Source organism: Phasianus colchicus, chromosome 18, assembly GCF_987193195.1.
Source record: "Phasianus colchicus chromosome 18, bPhaCol1.hap1.1, whole genome shotgun sequence".
Classification (NCBI taxonomy): domain Eukaryota; kingdom Metazoa; phylum Chordata; class Aves; order Galliformes; family Phasianidae; genus Phasianus; species Phasianus colchicus.
In genome coordinates this window covers 5,234,047-5,254,098 of record NC_143453.1, presented here as the reverse complement: position 1 = coordinate 5,254,098, position 20,052 = coordinate 5,234,047, and the positions used below count along the sequence as shown (strand labels likewise).

The 20,052-nt window shown below is 42.6% G+C and overlaps 1 protein-coding gene across 5 annotated transcripts in view; it reads left to right on the top strand.

Annotated features, from left to right (window-relative positions):
• Positions 1–20,052, top strand: part of CABIN1 (calcineurin binding protein 1) — a 92,922-nt gene that overhangs the window by 45,331 nt on the left and 27,539 nt on the right. For all 5 annotated transcript variants that reach the window (XM_031592337.2, XM_031592334.2, XM_031592335.2 and 2 more), the window contains exons 31-32: positions 16,689–16,852; positions 18,942–19,038. In XM_031592337.2, coding sequence (XP_031448197.2) covers positions 16,689–16,852; positions 18,942–19,038 — 261 coding nt within the window. The remainder of the gene's footprint in view (positions 1–16,688; positions 16,853–18,941; positions 19,039–20,052) is intronic.

Genomic DNA, 20,052 nt, shown 5'->3' with positions numbered 1-20,052 from the left:
TACATCTGTGCAAGTGGAACGTATTTATAGATATATCCTGCTGTATCCATTAATTTAAAAGCCTTTAATTGGCAAAACTAAAAAGGTTAAGATGGAGGTGAGGAGATAAGATGGCAGCTGATGATAGGTAAGAGCACGTGCTGTTGTTATGTGGATGAGCCGTTTTTGAGATGCCTGCAGCGTCACTGTGTGGGGCTCAGATGAAGATGCTGAAGCAGGAGTTATCTTTGTAACAGTGCTCCATCTTTGGCAAATTTCCTAACGGTAGAAGAGTAAAAATGCTGAATATTGTATAGTGTATTACTGCTCCAACTCCTTGGCTATTGTGGAGGAGGTTGGATTTCCTGGCATAATATGAGCACTTCTAGGAGTTTGCATGATATCTAAGAGGTGAAACCTCAAGCACTGACTGCTTAAACAAGGTGTCATGGTGCTCAGCACCTGAGTGTGTCATACAGGAGGGGAGGTTCCTATCAGAGCTCAGGTGAAAAGCAGTGCATTTCCAGGAGCTTTCTGAACTTTGCTCACTCAGCTGCACACGCTTCACCTTCTGTCAGTTGGATAACTTGTGTCCTGTCAATAAACAGCTTCATGAAGTTGGCTTTTACTAAGTTGGTTGATTTTTCAGTAGCTTAGAGGAAGCAAAGCACAGAAGTAGCACAGACCTTTCACTTGAAGCACTTTCTAGGAGCTATTCAGAATGAATGACTAATTTTGCCTGCTATTTGGCTTGCAGACAGAATAAAAATCAGAAACTGAAAAATCCTACCAAGTCATTTTCAATTTAAAACTTTATCACTTCAGAACTGCTCCCTGTGTGTATTCTCAAAGTGTACCAGCACTTAAACTGTGATCTACTGCTTAGCAGACTGGAACTAGTGTGAGTCATTAAATTAATGGTGTTTTCTTAAGTATTCAGAGGATTGAGATAATTTAATGAGCTTGTTACAACAGCTGAAATGATTTCTGTTTACACATACCTACTTTGTTCCCCCTGACAGACTGCACTAAGAGTTTAAGAGCACGTGTTGGTTTTTCTTGCTTGGTGGTTGTTTGTTTTTAAAATCAAAGTGTAACCATCAGATGCAGTATTTAAGGGTCACTGAGCTCCTCTTACTCAAGTACTACTGACTCTGAAGTGTTTCCTGTGGGAAACACTTGGACAAACCTGAAGACAGATGGGTGTGCTGTCAGGCTTTACTTTCTGTTCAGCTCATGTGTGTGTGGATGTCCCAAACTCTGTGACACCTTAAGACCATCTTAACTTGGTTAATATAGAGTACAAGTTTTGTTTATGCTCCATTTGTGTAACACAGCTAGCAGCAGATTCAGTGTTAAAAGACATGAATAGAATCACAAATCAGGTTTTAAAAAGGTTTTAAAAAATGAGCGTGGATTACAGGCTAGTATGAGGCTAAAATGAAGATGGGAATTCAGTGTGAATGTAGTGAAGTGCATTTTCTTTGTCACTTAGGGGAAAATATTCTATGGGAACATAAAAAAAACCTAAAGGTACAAAGTATGAGAAAGTGACAAAAATAGAAATTAATGATAGGAAGGTGTGTTTTTGTTTTGTTTTTCTTCTATCAGAGTTGACAGGAACAAAAAGTTGAGCAACTCTGGCTCCAGGAAAAAGGAAGATTTAGGAACAATTGCAGTTCTAATATCCTTAGACTTCACTTCTAACTCAAGCACAGACATGCAGCTTTTAAACCAGGTAGATTAATTTCCAAACATAGCTTTAAGCAGCCCTACTCCTAAGTCATGCTGCAGTAACACAGGTATTTTATTTTTAAAGGGTAACCCACAAACAGAGTTTAAAACCAAAAATTTTGCAACCTTTTTTATTTTATTTATTTATTTATTTATTTATTGGTGGGCATCTAAGCTGAGATATATGTCAGTATTCCTATCACTGACTGATTAACCTCTAATTTCAGCCTGGGGCTCCTCCAAGAAGCTCCTGTGTTAAAAAGAACAACAACAAAAAAAACCCTCCAAAGCCTTCAGTGATTGGCTTTAGTATCCCAAACTGCTTTCAAATTAGGAGTAGTGTTTGATTGGCACCTAAAGCCAGAAAAAGGCTTTCTCTTCAACACCAAGCGGAGTTTCTGCAGGCAGTAAATTCTTGTATTACAGGGATTAAACAGGAACGACAGCAAAAGGACTTCCTGAATTTCACTCTGCATGTGTGTGCATGCCTGTGCGTGTTCTAGGGGAAGGGACAGTTATGATGTTGAAAAGCAAACAGATTTTTTTAGGGAGGGAACAAATTTATTTGCAAATTATTAATTGGTGAATATTGCGCTCCTGAAGTGTCTGCTAGAAATCAGTAAGTTCTGGGCACAGTGTTACTGTGGCACACTGTAGGTAAGTAACCCATTCCCATGATCACCCATTTGCTGGGTTGCTGTGTCACTGTCTTTTCAATGTGTCACTTTTCTCCCTCCAAAATCTGACAATCCTTTGCTTGCTTTGTTGTAAATAATTGAGCCAGAATAATGTTTCCTGCCTCTGTATGTTCTCAGATCAATAAGGTAAAGCAAAGTAAAGTAACTTTTTTTCCTGAAAACTTCCATCTGAGGGCTATCTCCAGTGGCAGCCTGAAGCTAACAAAATGAAAGGCCCACCAGGAGACGAGTCTGAATCGGAATTCTTTAAGTATGCAGACAGCAAGGTGAAGACAGCAAGATGACATACCACAGTTTTCTGTTCTTAATCTCCTTTTGATTTCTCTTACTGCTGTTGCTGCCTTCTGACACATTCCTCTCTTATTTTTCCATGTGCATTTATTCTTTCTTCTTGCCCCTTTAACAAGAGTTTAAATGTAGGACAAATAATTAGGTAGTTGAATGTTATTTTACTTCTTTTTTTGCCTGTAAACAAAACAACAAATGGTCCATATGAAATTAGCAAAAGTTTCGTTTGCAAGAGGAGTTTCTAATAGTTTTGTAAGTTTGTCAGAGTATAAATGACACAGGACCAGCTGAAATATTATTTCACAGTCCAAGTTGTGGTTTTGAAGAAAGAGTAGTAACTGTCAGAAAAGATTTGGTTACCCTTACTCACTGAAAACTGAAAAGGCACAAGTTTTGAACAGACACAAGTCTCCTGAGAGCCCAGATTTGGCACTTGCTGGTCTATATCCCTCTTTCATATTCAGAGGAAAGTAAAATGACTCCAAAACAAGAATTATAAACCCGTATATAAATAGGAGAACATCTTCGGATAATAAAATTAATGTATTTTAAAGGAAAAACTGAAATACAGCTTTTTCTCCTCCCTCTTTTCTCTCTCCAAAACCTCCTTCAGCTACCTGCTGCCCATCCTGTGGTTTAGCCTCAGTGATACATCTCTGTTTTCAGCGACAGCAGCTAATTCTCTTCCCTGCAGAAGTGATCTCCTTAGAGCATTTCCAGCACTGCTAGAAAAGGGAAATTGCCCTGTAAAATAATTACATCCTACCATAACACTCGTTGCTCTGGATTAGAGTGGGTTTTCCAGGCAAATATTCTGGTCTGATAGCTATTGTTATTTGCTTGCAAGAAGACTAAAAAAAATCTGAATTAAAGGAAGCAAATACTGCTGCTGAAGGAAGAATGCTTTCTGTTTCCTGCAGGACTGTAATTGTCATGGGAGCTTGAGATTACCTTTCTCTCTGCAAGGAGAGGGAGAAAAAAAGTCATCTCTAAGTGAAAACAATATCCTTCTTCCTTTAAAAGAAAAGACATGGAAACAGAGTTCATGCTAGGATTTACAGTGCCTATCCTCTGAAGAACATCACTTAAAATGAAACAATTTCAAATATATGTATATTGACCTTAACACACTCATATGCTGTGTTTGCATGGAAAGCCTGCATGGAAAGCCAGCATCCTTATCTCTACAATGCAGAGAGGTCTAGAATATTTCTGAGCATTTATTATTCATCTCAGAGCACTTCAAGAAATCCCAGTGTGCGAGAGTTAAAAATGCTTAAAAGTGGAAAATCCCTTTCTGGCTTCTCTGGTTCGGAGTGTTGTGGCATTGGAAAGCATGAGCTAGAGTTCACAGCCCAGTGGGTGATTCCAGCTGAGATATTCCTCAGTCTTGCTTTGGTTGCTATTGATTTAAAGATACAGCTTTCTAAAAATGCACTTGATGACCTAAACCTTTCAAGGAAACACCGCAATATAAATTGGTCGCTTTTTAATGGTCTGCAATTGTGCTCTGCCATCCTCCTTTCCCCTCAAAAATAACTAAGAAGTGTGTTTAAGACACAGTTGTTCAGGATTAACAATTGCACCTCGAATGATTGCTCCTTCTTGAAGACTATCTGCTGAACCGCAAGTAATCATTACGAGCATTTATTCTTAAAAGGACAAATGTTAAGTCATCTTGTTGACTCTGGGCATGTTTCAAGTTTCCTGTAATTGCTCTGCCAGTGTTTCCCCATCCATTCTTCCTTGCCAAAATGCATAAAGCCATGCTGTTTCATTCTTGTATCACCCAAATCAAACATAAAAAGCAGGAGATGTTTGCCGTTCGTGCAGCCCTCATTTGCACAGTGTCTCCCAAGTCATTAAGCAATTAAGAAAATATCATCTCATCTTTCACCCCTCATCAGCCTGAAGCCTTGAATAGCACGTCCCAAATTCTGCGCTGTGTAAAAAATAATTAATGAAAAGGCCTTTGACATTACATAGTGCTGTGTGTGAACCAAGGATGTGGGCGTGATGGTGCCAGCCATCTTTTGCAGCAGCCATTTCACCAGCCAGCCCGGAGCAGGCGGCAACAGGAGCACAGCCATGCAAGGAAGAGCTGTAGCTTCAGGTCATGATAGGGCTGTGCTCCAGCCACTGAGGCTATCGCTGACGTGAGCACCCAGTGTCAAATCCCTGCTTGTGAACATCAGGTGCACAGCTTTATCCGCTTCTTGCTACTGGATTTATGGCATCTCTTTCCTTCTAGGTTTAGAAGGTGGAAGTCCCATCGGATGTTGTTGGTTTCCATAGGTACAGGGAACCTAGGTACAGGGAACTGTGCCTTTCTATTTTGTATGTTAGGTAACAGTTTGAGTGTTCTCCTTTAGTAGCACCATAAGTTATGCACACATGTCCAAATAGCACACAATGGACCCTGCTAGCTGGGTGTGTGAGGTCGGAGCATGCAGTGCAAACCTAGAGAATGTAATGGTGATCAATAAAAATGGTTCTTCAAGAAATCATAGAATGGTTTGAGCTGGAGGGGACTCCCACAGGCTTGTCTGTTTTTACAGAGACACCCACAGCTCCAGCAGTGCTCACAGCCCCATCCCCTGAGCGTGGCTGTGTGCAGGGATGGGGCAGCACCACCTCTGGGCACCCTGTGCAGTGCCTCACTGCCCTCATTGTGAACAACTTCTTTATATCCATTCTAAATCTCCCCTCTTTTTTTTGGGACCACCCCCCCTAGAAATGGGTAACTTTTGCAGTTGGACTTTTGCAGAATTGAAGATTATCTGTGATGAAAACCCTATCCTTCTAAGCTCCAAAGAGACCAGCTTGTTTCCTTGATTAAAGTTGGTAACGGACCTCTAAAATAGTCTTTCTGTACAAAAGCAACAGCGAATCAGACCTATCTATCCTATTTAATGATGTCAAACAGATTTTGCTCATTTGTAAGGCAGTTTGAAACCTGGAAACTAAGTCTTACAATCCTTATTTTACCTTTTATCATCATCTAAAGGTGTCTTCTTGCTGCATTTCATGGTACCAGGGCAGATGAAGAGGAGTAATTAAAAAACCCAGTTCTTACATTGCCGTGCTTATGGCCCAAAGGTATTTTAGCTGCTTGGAATTTTTATGAGCGATTTCCAATCTGGTGCACACCCGGTCCCTGGGCTTCAAGCATTCAAGCATTTTCAGATGCTTTTAATTCCAGGTACAACAAGCACTTAATTGGCACTAACACACGACAGCACATAGGGAAGGAGAAAGAGAGAGAGGAGCTGCGCTGCTATCATGTGGAATAACTGAGCGGATTAAAACCCGCGGGTCAAAAAGAAAGCCTGTTGGCATTGATACTTAGCAAGTATTCATTTCTGGTCTGTAAGTTCTGTATTTAAGACATAAATCTGCGTTATGCAGTTGAAAGGCGAATGGGGGGAGCGGGGGGCAGCAGGTCGTGTGAGACACGGGCTGAGGTGCAGAGAAAGGAGAAAGAATTGGGGGGGGGGGAGAAAAAAAGAAGAATAAATAAATAAATAACCGCGGCAGCAGGAAATCTGAGGTATGCGGTTTCCAGAGGTTGGCCTCCCTCCGGTGCGAGAGGAAGTGCGAGCCGAGCGCCGAGGCGGGCGCAGCGGGGCCGGGCCTGCGGGCAGGTGGGGGTGCGGGGGCGGCGCGGAGCGGAGCGGGGCGGGGGGGGGGGGGAGAACGGGCGGGGCGGGGCGGGCGCGGAGCCGCGGGGCCGCCGGGGAAGTTCGGCGGAGCGAGGCCGGGCCGCCGCCGGGCATGGTGAGTGCGGGGGCGGCCCCGCGGCCGTGGGAAGCGGCCGCCCCGTGCGGGGGGGGGGGGGGCGGCCAAAGGAAAGTTCCCCTCCGTCCGCTCCGCGGGGAGCGCGGCCGCGCGCCGTGCCCGTGCGGGGCCGAGACAGAGCCCTTAGGTGTGCGGAGCGGCGGGGCCGGCATCCGAGGCCGGAGGGAATCCCCGGGGCTCCGCGGTGCGGCTCCGCTGCGGGAGAAGCGGACGGGAATGGGGAGCGGAGCGGCCGAGCGGAGTGCGGGCGGGGGAACGTGCGGGTGAGGGGCCGTGTGACCGAGGGGTTAGGGCTGTCCGTCTGTCTGTCGGTCTGTGAGCGCCCCGGCTGTCTGCCGGAGCCGGGCTTCCCCCGCAGCTCTGCGCCTGTCGAGGCGCTGCTCCGTGCGCCGGAGCGTTGGGAGGCTAAGAGGATTCCCACGGCATTAGCGGTTCGTTGGGACCGGTCAGCTTTGTCTCGTCACATGCTTATAATTTTAGATCGCGTGTCTTAATTGCAGCGAACGCTGGTGTGCACGCCGCCCTGCCGCACGCTGCTCGCAGCGTTGGCTCTGGCAGCTCTGTGGGTCGGGTTTTTAATTCGTTGCAGCGTGTGTTTGTTTGTGCAGCGGTGGATTTCGGTGCCAGCCGGGGGGTGTTTTGCAGGAGCAGATCTGGGAATTGCAGCATGCACTGGGGAGGCTCTCCTTTCCCTGGGAGAGCAGATCCTGGAGCTGCAGTATTGTGTGTATATTATAAGTAATGTGTGTATTGCAATGCGGTCAGGCTGACATCCCGAAACCCCAGGTATTTGGATTGGTTTTGTTAGAATGACTTCTGTGTGTTCTTAGCATCTGTTTGGGAGTCTGAAATACTCTGAATGCTGAGGCCTTTCTCCTCCCTGTCAGTAATTACCCCGGCTGTCCTCAACCAAATCATTGCAGCCTCATGCTATCCCTGAAATCAAACACGAGCAGGCTGTGCTCTGTTCTGCCGAGCTCCCCCAGCACTGCTGTGCCTTCTGCCCGGCTCAGCCGCTGGGATATCGCTGCCGGATGAATATGGAAGATCTGTGCGTGCTGCGATTTGCATTATTGTAAATGGGGTAATTGAATTACAGCCTCTCAGCCACGACTTGTTCCTCCGGTGCTATCAGCGGTCAGCCAGCGCTAGCGGGGGTGCTGGGCAGGGCCAGCTGAGTGCTTGCTTGGGTCTGACATTTCCACCAACTCTGTCACTGGGTAAGAAAGCTACTTCTTCTAACGTAAATTGCCAAGGGAGTCTCTGAGAGCAAGACGGCGTTAGATGCTAACCTAAAAAATAAAGGTAAAACGCTGTATGACTGAGGTAACGAATTTCACGTCTATTATATGAATTCCTCTATCAGAAGAGAAGCTATATTCTGAGGTTAGAGAAACTATATTCTGAGGTTAGCTATGGGTGCATAACTGTAAGAGAATTTTTTGCCTTTTATAGCCGTCGGGAGTCGCTCAGAGCCTCCACTTGCTAGACAGAGGAGGGAAGTGTTCTATGGTGCTGCTGTAGTGGGGGAAGAAGAGGTGATGAAATGAGTTACCTGTCAGCTCCTAATAACTTCATTTGAGGGGCTTAATTGGCGAGGATGAAATTTGCCAGCTCACGTAGAGCTCCAGTGGGATGAGAGGAGCATGCATTCCCCAAGACCTGACACCCTTTTATCACCTCAGATGTCTTGTTCTGATTCCTAATCACTCACATAGAGTATTTTTAACCACCTATTTCAAATAAGTTGCTTCCTGTCTTCAGCTTTAGCTCACAAACAGTCTGAAATCCAAGATGTGTACTCCTGTCATTTCCATGTCAGTATGAAACCTTAGGCAGAGCTGTGAACTAAGTCAAGTACTTGCAAACGTGTGTCTTTATAAAACTGGCATTTAAAGAACAGGAATAGGGAACTCTAGTCAGATCTTAAGGGATTTTGATTAGAGATTAAAAGGCTTTTTAACTGGCTTCTGCTGTTATTTTACCTCTGTTGGATCATTGGAGGAGTTTAAATGTTTGTTCAGCTCAGCTCTCTGTTCCTTTTATTCTTCTCAACACTAATGAAAGGTGCAGATATGTCTCTGTGCTTCTGGGTTGCATGGACATACCAAGACACTGCTCAGTGTTGGAAACATGCTGTTCCTCTTGCTTTCCAGCAAGCATTTTAGAGATTGATGGGTAATAATGAACTACTAAGTACTGTTATTAATATGATTTTTTTTCTCATTGATAACACTTGTTTGTTTTCATAGTATTAAAAATATTGATAAGTCTTCATTACATTCCACTTCACAGTTCTCTTATACTTCTGTGAATCATTTCACAGCCTTTTCAGTGGAATTTATTAACTTTCTGTAATCTCAGCTTAGCCCTACATAAGCTACAAAATCCTCACCTGCTGCTTAGAAGCTACTAAACACGAGTTTGTGATCATAACTAACAAAGATATGATGTAATGTTGCTAGTACCAAGCCAGAGGTAAGTCATTACAGCTGCAAATCAGCATGTCACCTCTTGATGAAAGTGTGCCTTGTTTCAACCAAATTGCAGTAGGTACCATACATCAGGTCCCTTGAGGTTTGTGTTGCATCACTTCAGTGTTCTTCAGAGGTGGAAGAACACATTTCTTTTCATATTTACCAGGTTGGTTGTAAGAAGCATTGCCCAACAGGTTACTGAGAAATGTGCTCCTTCTAAAAGTCCTCATGGTATCCCAAAGTTAGGTGTATTGGCTGCTTGATCTGAGATAAGGGAACTCATGTATCTGAACAGTGCAGACCTTTTGACTCCTGTTCCTTCAGGCTCAAAGGTCTCCTAGAGCAGAATCCACTCCTGCCATGTATTTGTGTGGCTTGGTGCTGAAAACCAAAAAAGGACGTACCTGAAGTGCTTGTTTTTTCCTCTGCAGCTAACCTGAGACCCTCCAGCTTCTGATAAACTGCTGAGTTTAACTTGCCGTGTATTTGTAAAGCATACAGGTGGATAATGGTATTTTTTCTAGGTGTGGTATAGTGTGTTGAAGTATTTTTCAAAGGCTCAGATTTTGATGCTTCTTATCTTGCTATTTTTGTGTGTCATTACACAGAAGAGAGTCTAAAATCTGAGAGCCTCTTGCTGTCAGTGCAGGAATCGTTGATGTCAGCAGGAGCTAAGAGTTCTGTTTGCTCCCAAGGAAAGGACGTGAGAAAGAAGATCTACCAAAACATTCACATTTTTATACCAACCAAAGTTGAAGGACTTATGACTGTCTGAGAACTTTGTTTGAAAAGCTCAAAATCCATTAAGTCTTGTACATGGGGACTACCTCACTATTAAAATGATAGTCTCCTATGTTTTGGGTGCTGGGTAACCCATTATGTCTACAGCTTGGATGTGTAGGTGAAGAGGTGACAACCTGTAGACTCTCAGTGCAGTGTTTCAGCAAGAAGAAGCTCGGAACAACTCGTAATTCTACATTAACAGTGTGCTGAGTCTCAATAATTAGCACAGCACTTCTTATTATGAAGCTCTTGTTGTCGTTTTGCTTGTAGCATCTTATATAATGACCTTAATGTTAGAAGTGAACCAGTCTAAGCAGCTTGAAGAAAGGTATCTGTAAGAAAGAAGGGTAAAGTTCTGCATTTTTCTTTTGCTGCACACATCTGCCCACCTTGACAATTAGCTGATGTTCTTGTGACAAATCTGTTGTCTTTTGCTTGTAGCAGCTGCTTTGCTCCTGGTGGATTTGGAGATTCCTCAGATTGTGTCATTGAACATCTGGCCAGTGTTTCTTTTCCATTTGAGCACTGCCTGGTTGTTAATCTCAGAGCAGCAGAAAGGCCACCTTTTGAAGGCAGATACATTTGAGATTTGGCACCCAAATTTAAAAACTCTTCTGTCCCTGGATTATATTGCTGGGTATTCCTAATACTGATTTCTAACATCTTCTGTCTCTAATCTTTCTTTTTACCTGGTCTTGGTTATGCTATACTATTCTTGCATTCATTTTAGGCGGGAGTGTTGTTAGAATAATGTTAATAATATAACATGCCAGGTTCTCAGGACTGTGGTAGTCTCACAATCCTTGCCCATCTCTTGGCTTGGAACTGGGGAATTGCCAGCTTTTCCCAGTCTCATGTTAGCCCCAGTTCTCTTTCTGATTCTGTAGCACCTCCCCTGGTGGTAAGAATGAATGGGGACTTGAGCTCAGCGTGCCAGTAATGTCAGTCAGAACCACCTGTAGATGTTCCAGTTGAGGTCTGTCCCCCTCCCATCATTTGTTATCTTTTATGACTCGCTCATCCAGGCTGTCGTTCCACATTGGGGAGAGTGGTTTCCAGAGTGTAGCTCATCTTGTCCCAGTGCAGAGCCTGTAGCTCAGGTGAGCCATCCTCCAAATGCCCTTTTTTCCTCTGTAAAAGTTCTCTAGGTGATATCACAGAACGTATGTGTCTATGTCATGGACATCTGAAATCAAATAAATCCCATGTGCTGTCAGAAAATGAGGGTTTTGTAATGTCTGCAGGGGATTAAAGCAGGAGCTGCACCAAGCTTTGGGGGATGAGTTGTGCAGTTGCAGAGCTTTGAGCCAATGCAGCTGTGTCTCTTCTTGAATGAGATGGTACCTTCAGAACAGGTCGTGTTGAGAGAGCAGCCTGTTGTGCCTTCTCACTCTCTTCTCTGTATTCCTTCTCACTGCAGCTATGAAGCAGAATGGATGCTTTCTTTTTGCATCTGTTGGTGTGTGTGTGTGTCTGCCTGTTGACATTATTGTGCAATCAGATGGTATGCAGGAAACATTGCACTGAAATCTCCTCAAGCTTCCTGAACAAGCAAACTAAAACCTCGAGATTCTGCCTGTCAGGGGCCCAAATGCAGTGCTTTGCAGAGGCTATCAGTACCCCTGCTGCTGTTGGACAGATTCCACCTGAGCTTGTAACTCAGCACCTTAACAAAGCACTTTGGTTTTAGGTAATTGCTTCCTCAGCGAGGAATTGACTCCCTTCCCCTGCCTCTCAGATGATCACATCCCTGACTTGTGCTCACATCCTGAGTGTGCTTTTGTAGGGTTACACCAATTCACTGTGAAAACTCCCAAGAATTAGATTTTGTGGGGAGAAATGAGGGGTGAAAATGGTCCATTGCATTATTTTTTTTATCAGCCAATGATAATTGGAGCATGTGGAGCATTTTCATTTATCACTGTTTTCCAGGCTGCTAAATTCATGCTGCAGGATCCCACAGTTCTTCCAGAAAGCATACATAGAGCATCATACTCTAGATTTCTAGGCTGTTAAAATGTCATTTATTGGTTATTATACTGTTTTTTTTTCATATTCTGTTGCTGTACAGTGTGAACGAGATTAAACCAGGCAAGAGGAATGCTCCCTAAATGCTCTGTGGAAGTGTGTAAGATCTGAGATTAGCCCTGTGGTTTGCTCACTGAAGGCAGGAGCTCCTTTTTTCTCTTGATGATGCAGTTTTCTTCAGCTGGTAATAATATTGTGAATGTTACTGCTTTGATTTCTTCGTATCTTTTTCTCACAGCGTTCCTATTCACAGAAGTGGAATTGTTTCACTACAATCTTCATAGCAATGAGGAAAGAGAAATAATGAATTGTCTGTGCAAAAACTCAGATCAGGTGACAAAGCAAAATTATAAGCAAGATCGGAGCGTGCTAAGATGGGGTGGGGAAAAGTTGGTGTAGTAATTTGCTAAACGAGGTGGGGAGGAGCTTTTGATGGTTACACTCAGAGCTAGCAGGAAGTCGTGAGAGTTGCTGAGCAAACACACACAAGAAGTTGAGCAGTAAATAAAGCAATGCTTGCAGGGAGGAGCAGGGATATTCTTCACTGAGGGTCTGTACTGTGCTTTTTTAGCTGAGAAGAGCCACATTTAGAGTTGTGTGTGTTGAAACCATTCATTTTGAACTGTCTTCCTTTCCTTTTCAGGTCCTCAGTGCAGGGTCTGATGTTGACCTAGAAAGCAGGGAAGGGATGTCACAGGACAGCTAGTAGTACTCCTCTGTGGTATGTTTAACCCTGGAGTAAAACAGATTTATAAAAATATATATATTTAGGGAACTATGGGCTTTTGGGGGGTTTTGCAGTTATGCTTAATTCACCTTCAGATTTTAGAATACTGTGTAGGTTTTTTGTGAGTTGGTGGCTTCTCTGGATCATTTTGTCTAGTTGGTTTGTTAGTTTTGTCATATTTTATAACAATGTTAAAAAATATGAATTAGATTTGCTTTTAGTAAAATGCCTTTTCTTGATAGGATGTTACTCAGACTGACGAGTTTTGGTCAGAAAAGTGTTTGGTTTTGCTTTGGTCACCTACAGGCAGCAGCAATGGAACTGAGATGGTGGTATCTGGTGCAGCTTCCACTTCTGTGGTCCTTGTAATAAAATGGGAATTAAGTCCAAAGTGATGGGAGATGTTTCTATGCAGCAATACTTACCTATTTATTTGCTTATTTTATGTGAATTTGGTCATCTGATGCATGACAACTGTTGCTTCATTTCAACTGTTGTTGGGAGAAATCATCAGTGCTGAGGGAGTAAAGTTTGACCTCTGCTTAGAAAATGGCTCACTCTGAAAACACGGCAGTCATCTACAAGGATGTTTGGGGTTTGCTGAGAACTGTCAGCGTTTCCTCTGCATTCCTAAGCCCCAGGGAATCCCCTCCCTTCAAGTTCTGAAGCAAACAGTGTGGAGGAATAACGAGCACTTCCTTCCTTGCTATTTTCAGTGGCTGAACTAGCAAGTAGTGCTCTTGCTCTAGCTCCTGCTTACAGAGCTCTGCACAGTGTGCTTCTCTTCTTACCCTCCTCAAGTCTGGAGTTGTTGTACGTGTGGAGGTTGTGCAGTAAGTTCTGAGCTGAATAAAATCAGCTAAGTAATGTCGTATGCTGAGTTCAGCATTCAGCTTCACATTCGATGTAAAGTTCAATACGAAGCTGTTTCAGAATTTTCGCTTATGAAAAATCCCAGATTTATTGTTCCTAGCAGCATGTACTGGGTTTACTTCTCCCACCCCTCGAGAGCTTGTTTAGCCAGGGAGGCATGGAAAGCAGCTTGATGTTTTGGATCTTGAGAGGCATTCTGGAGTTGTTGGAAGTGTCTCTCGCTCCTTCCTCCAGTTCCATGTAAACAACCTTGCTGGCTGTTGCAGAAGGGAGGAGAACCTTTCAGCTGCAGAGTGGTGGCCAGCAGCAGGAGCTGCACTGCAGAGTGCTGTGCTGCATGCAAGAGCCAGCTGGTGGCTTGGGCTCTGTCAGCTGGCCTGTGTGGTGACAGTCAGCACAAAATGCCTTCAGAGGAGTTGAAGATGTTTGTCAGAAGGGTCTGCACTCCTGCCAGTGTGTGCTTTCAAGGGAGATACTTTGCTAGCAAATCTGAATTTTCAGATGATTGTATGAAAGCTTTAGTGAAGCTGAATAACTTTTTCCAGTCTCCTCCCCAGTTATTCTGTTTCAAGCTTTGCATTTCTGAAGTTTTGCTATAAAAGCCGTTTGGCCATTTTTAAAGGAGAAGTTTCAGTGTTTCATCTAAATTCAGAACTCTTCTTCCTGAAGGATTCTGATTCTTGGCAAGGAAAAATATATGCCTGATGGAATTAGTTAAACCTTGGTAAAGGTTGGGATGAGACCATTTCTTCCTCCTCTGGCTCAGGCTGCAATCTTGAAAAGAATTCAGCATCACTCGCAAAGCAGAATCTGAAAAACTCACTTCAGCATAACTGTTTTGCATATTGCTTAATAAAATCACAGTGGATGGATTGAAGGTTGTTCTGACTCCCAACAGCGGGCTTCCTTTTGCTTTGGCTGCAGGCTGGGTATGAGCTGGGCAGGTGTGCAGCAGGACAGCAATCTTCTGCTGGGCCATTCTGCATTTATAAACCTGCAAGGCAACACAGGACAAGTCAGCCTCTTTCCTTTTGTAATCAGGCTTTCTGTTGTCATGTTAGAATAAACATAAAATGAGAGTTGTAGCTAAAGCTCTTCTGATGTCCCCAGTGTTGGAGAGAGGCAGAAGAGCAGCACTGCCCAAGCAGGTGGTTCTGTTTCTCTCCAGCAGATGAACTTTGTCAGGTTAGGAGGCTAACATTTTGTGCACAGAGTTGGTCCTTCCTGCGCATTTGTGTTGGAACTAAATCTGTTGTTTCAGAGAATTTTCTCCTGATCTTCTCCCTCACATTTTCCACTTAAAGAAAAGAAAGGATGCGTGGATATTTCCAAATTAATGATCTTTGGTAGGTGGTGATTGTTTACACAGAACATATGGGTGAGATCTGCAGAATTAATTTCATCTGATCTTGGATACGATATTCTCAAACTCACTCCAGGTGACCTGTCTAACTCAAGTAAAGGATGAGATAATTCTGAAAAAGACCAGGAACCTACATGTTGGCTGTCTTCCATTCCTGCAGTGTGCATCTGAGTTGACCATAAATTGTTTTGTATAGTTAAATTGGCTGAGTGGGTTGTTGCAATATGGTGCCATTATGATGCCTTCGGTTGTTTTAGGATTTGGCAGAAACCCAGCCTACATATGTGCAGACAAGCAAAAATATCTGCGCTAGAATGTGTGTGTTCATCTGTAGCCTGAAAGCGAAATCACTGTGTAGTTCTGGGAAAGAAAAAGGCTCTGTGTTTAAAGTTTGTGCTGTTTCATGGAGCTGTTTCATATGAGGTCTCTTCCTAGGTGAGCGTTCCTGAGCTGTTTGAGCAGGTAAAGCTTTTGCAGCTGCTATGGTACTGTGGATGTTGGCATTTGGAGGTGGGAGGTGACAGTTGTGCCTTGGGGGTCCATCATGGTGAGAGTTTGGGTACTTGATGGGGGAAAAAAAAAAAAAGCTGCAAAAAAGCTTTAAAGAGAGCTTCAGAGAACGAAGAGGAAATATGGGTGTCTGATCACTAGGGAGCAAGAGTAAGGAAAGTTGGCAGAACAGTCTGTGCACTAAATCTAGCTGAAGTCATTGAGCCCTATTTAAAAACACTGATATTTGTGTGTGTTTTGGTTTTTTCTTTTGTGGTGTCCCCCAAGTTCCCATATGTGGGAACTGCAGATTCTCTGAAAACATGGAGGGGCTCTGCAGGCAGACATACACATATCTGCTGCTTTTGTTTTCAGCTGCCGCTCGTGATTGCAGCATTCTTTTTATTTGCTTTCACATTCTATTAAGGTCTGAAGAGTTTTGCTCACGCTGAAAGTAAAGCTAAAAATATCAAAGCAAGACCTTTAAGCAAGGATAAAAGAGTAAATATTTGTATATCCTGCTCTCTGCACGGGCTTGGAAAGCAGAAGTCATTTTCGGTCCAATACTCTTATCAGTGAGACTGTTGGTTCCTGCATGGCCACAGAGTGGTACAAAAGACCCCAGAGGATTTTCATCGTAAGGAACTGCAGCAGGAGAAACAAGGGAAGGGTTTGCACTGCTGTAACAGCAGTATTTTTATGAATGGTCCCAATATAAGCTACGTGCATGGTGTTATTTGAATTTCATTCTTCAAATACAGTTGCTAATTGTTGACAGCAGCATCCTTATTAAACACTGGGGGAATGAAAAATTGCTTAGACTTTATAAGACATTGCAAAATCTGAGCTGACTAACCATAATTAAATTGAGTTTTCTATCCATCTCCAGCCTCACTCCCCAAACATTCACTCCACAGTGGATACTGCTGAGGAGTCTGGTTTTTCTCATGGGGCTGGTTAGTTCTCCAGTGAGCACTGCTGGCATCAGGGCAGTAACTCAGCTCCCAGTGCCTTTAGTTATAGGTTGTTTGAAGATGCAGACTTGCTGTGGCTGGGCTAGTTACAGGTCTCAGGCCTGGAAAACTTTATTTTAAGTAACTTGTTTGTTTATGGTTGTTGACCTTTGGCTTAGGGTAGGTGTGATTGTGAACTTTTAAGAAAGATGTCCAATATAATTCAGGCTTTGCTTGCTTCTTTCTGGGGATCATTCAGAAACATGTTTAGGTGTGTGGAGGCTTCTGCAAGACTCCTCATTTGCTAAGACTGGTATTAATTAATTGATTTCAGTCGACATCTCTGTGTTTGAATGACTGGAGCATTGTCCTTTAGTCCTTTATTCCGTGACCCTCAATGAAAATCTGTTAAGCCGAAGGACAGCTGCATTTTTTAAGCTTTTTCTCCTTATCAGCTGGAATCTTCTTCAGGGTTTCCCTCTTTTCTTCTCTCTGCAGGGAATCTGGCGCATCCCCGTGGATGAAATCGACCGCCCGGGCAGTTTTGCATCTCATATGAACCGTTCCATAGTCCTACTGCTCAATGTGCTGTCACAGCTGAAGGATTACAACACCCTGCTGAAAGTCTCATCTATGCTCCAGAGGACCCCGGATCAGGGAAAGTACGATGCATTTATTTTAATCTGCTGCTGCCTATTCTTTGAATAACTATTTTATTTGAAGACGTTTTTATTTTAGGAAAAAGTCTATAGGCAGACTTCCTTGGGGATGTAGCGGGATGGTGGTTAAATTTTCTCAGGATTAAGATTCCAGAATAGAGTTTAGAGCTCTTCTTTATTTCCCTTTGAACTCAGAGCAGCCACACAGCTGCCCTACCAGATATCCATAGGTCTGCTATCACGTGAAGGGATTCACTGGTGGAACAGAGCATCGCATCCCTCAGGGCCTCTTGTGTAAGAGCTGTGTCCACTGAGAGAGGTCACAGCACAGGCATCCTGCCTTCCTGTAATCCCTGACTGCCTGAACAATGGTGCTACAGGCAGCTGATGCTATTTAAAAAGCTTATCCTATTCAGGAGTGAGCTAATTTTAATTGTATTAACCTTATTTAAGAGAAAAAAAAAAAAGCCATTTAACATGAACTATATACAGATATGTATTAATGGGAAGACCAAAATAAATAGCTAAAGAAAACATTGAAGCAATTGCAGTAGTTCAGAGTTGTTTGTTGAGGGGGATATGTTGAAACTAATCTGGCAGGTACTGAAGAGATTGAGTTGAATGATTGATGGCAGTAAGTTGAAAACAGTTTTCACATGTTTTCAAGTGTGAGTGCATATGAATTTGCATAGATCATAGTATGCCTGGGAATATGTCACCACATGTTCAGCAAACTTGAAGCCAAAAATAATTGACTTTTAACATATCGGAAGAACTGGACCATAGAAGGCTTAAATTCTGTTCTAAGCAAGCCTGAAGTAGTACTAAAAATATTATGTTATTTATAAGTCTGGTCTGAATTCAACAAACAAGTGATTGGATGTGTTGGGCCAGCCAGCGCCAGCCATGATGAACTGCAGTCATTGCAGGAACTTACAAACACAAATCTTCTGGGTGTGTCTGGTACATGCCTGCAGCATCCCAATTTTAATGAATAAATAAATAGAACTAATGATAAGTTTTTATATATGTTGCCTGAAAGTCAAAGCAAACATTACTTTCCAGAATGTTATAATGTAGAGATAAAATGTTCATTAAAAATGCTGGCTTTCTGACCAAGTAATATTCTTCACAATTATTTGCTTGATTTGAGCCCTTTTATAAAAACCAGCTTGTTCTGAAACTCAAACAAACAAACAATTTTCTGTCAAACTGAATTGGGCAGGGTGGTTAGCTGGAAATGTTTTCCTTCAAAGTGGTCTAAAGCAGTGTAATACTGTGAAGTTGCCATGTTTTGGTAAATTAAATGAAGTCATAGAGTGGGTATATTCTGTAGAGGGCAGAGTATTAGGTTTTTATAATAATGAATGGAAAAAAAGTCTTGACACACCAATGTTTTAGGTTTAAAAGCCTACATTCAAAAGTAATCAGTATGGTGAATGAGGAAGGTTTTGCTGATATCCTTAGTGTCACATGTACAGCTTATCCAGAGCATGAAAATCACCTGACAATTCAAGATAGCTTTGTGTGATTAATACTCTCTTTCAAGATAGTTTTGAATAGAAAGCTAATATTTCAGGGGCTCCAAAGGCCTGACAACAGAAAGCTGTAATCCTGGTTGTCTGTTTTATTCTGTGGCTTTAGCATTTTTCCCCTTCCCTTTCCTCCACTTGTAGATAGCACTAACCCCATCTTTTCACAGAATCACAGAATGGCCCAGGTTGGAAGGGACCTCAAGGATCATGAATTTCCAACCCCCTGCCACAGGCAGGGCCACCCAGCTCCCAGTATAATACTAGACCAGGCTGCCCAGGGCCCCATCCAACCTGGCCTTGAACACTTCCAGGGACGGGGCATCCACAGCCTCTGTCTTTGTCACATCTTCTTCAATGGTTTTGGGGATAGGAGTGGAGGGGTGGAAGAAAACATGGATGAAATTTCACATTTCAATATACTATATTCACATACAGTACATTTTGTTTGCGTTTCATCTAGCGTGTTTAAAACTGCTTTGAAATAAATCCTAGCATTTGCTGTTAAAGTACAGCTTTTTGGCAGTTAGCTTCATTTGTGTTATTTTACTGTGGCACAGGAAGTACTTACGTGATGCAGATCGCCAGGTTCTGGCCCAGCAAGCCTTTGTGCTGACAGTGAAGGTGCTGGAGGACACGCTGAACGATCTGACACAGGTAAGGCAGCAGCGTTTCATGGTCATTGGATTCAGTTTGCTCATTCCTTACATCTACTGAGATTGAAGGACCACTGTTGCCTCTAATACATTTTGATTATATGCAATTACATATAAAACTTTCTTTTAGCACAGTTCTTTTTCTATTTTTGAAGTTCAGTGTTAAATATAGTGGTTGAAAATGGATTACAGTAAGTTTGATGTGACTCTCCCTTAAATTCAGAGTAATAGTAATTACATGGAATATGTGAACTGCAGCGTTTTCAGGTGGAGTCTTTTGCAACTTTTCTTATAAAATGAAGTGAAATTCCTCTTGCAAAACAAAACCAGACAACTAGATATTGCATGTGTGCCAATTTTTAAATGCTAGTCCTTGACAGCACCAGATCTGTTGCTACATTTAAAGATTTAATTTTTAAATGTCATTTAGACACTAATCATCTTTCAGGTTAAAATAACTAGAAGTTGAAAGTATTTTTGGTAAATACAGTCAGGGAAGAACTCATTCCTAAGGCTTTTCCAAGTTAGCAGTGTCAAGGCTTAACAAACTAAGGAAAGAAAACCTCAAGGACACTGGATCTCTGTATAAAATAGTTCATAAATGAATAGTTCATAAGCCAAGAAAAAAGGGGTGGTGTGCTGATGTTTTCTAGCTTTAGACTATTACCAAAGTAAAGGTACAAAATTTCAAATGTTGCAGCTGTGTTTTGCATAATTCTTCATGTAATAACAAGAAGAAAGTTATGCAAGAATGACCAAAAGGAAGATTCTGAAATGAGAAGTTGATATCCAGCTGCCAAAAGAAATAGGTTCACTTTTGATTGTAATGCATTCAAAATAAAATTTGTGCTACTTAAACCTTGGATTTCATCTTTTTGGATTCCATAGCATGGGATGAAGTACTGGAGGGGAGGGGAGGCAAAGATTGCCGCTTTGGTTCAACTGTGTTGCTGATTTCTCTGTGGTGTTTTCACTGAGTAATGTACTTGTGGCTTAGACTAATTAATACTCAGGA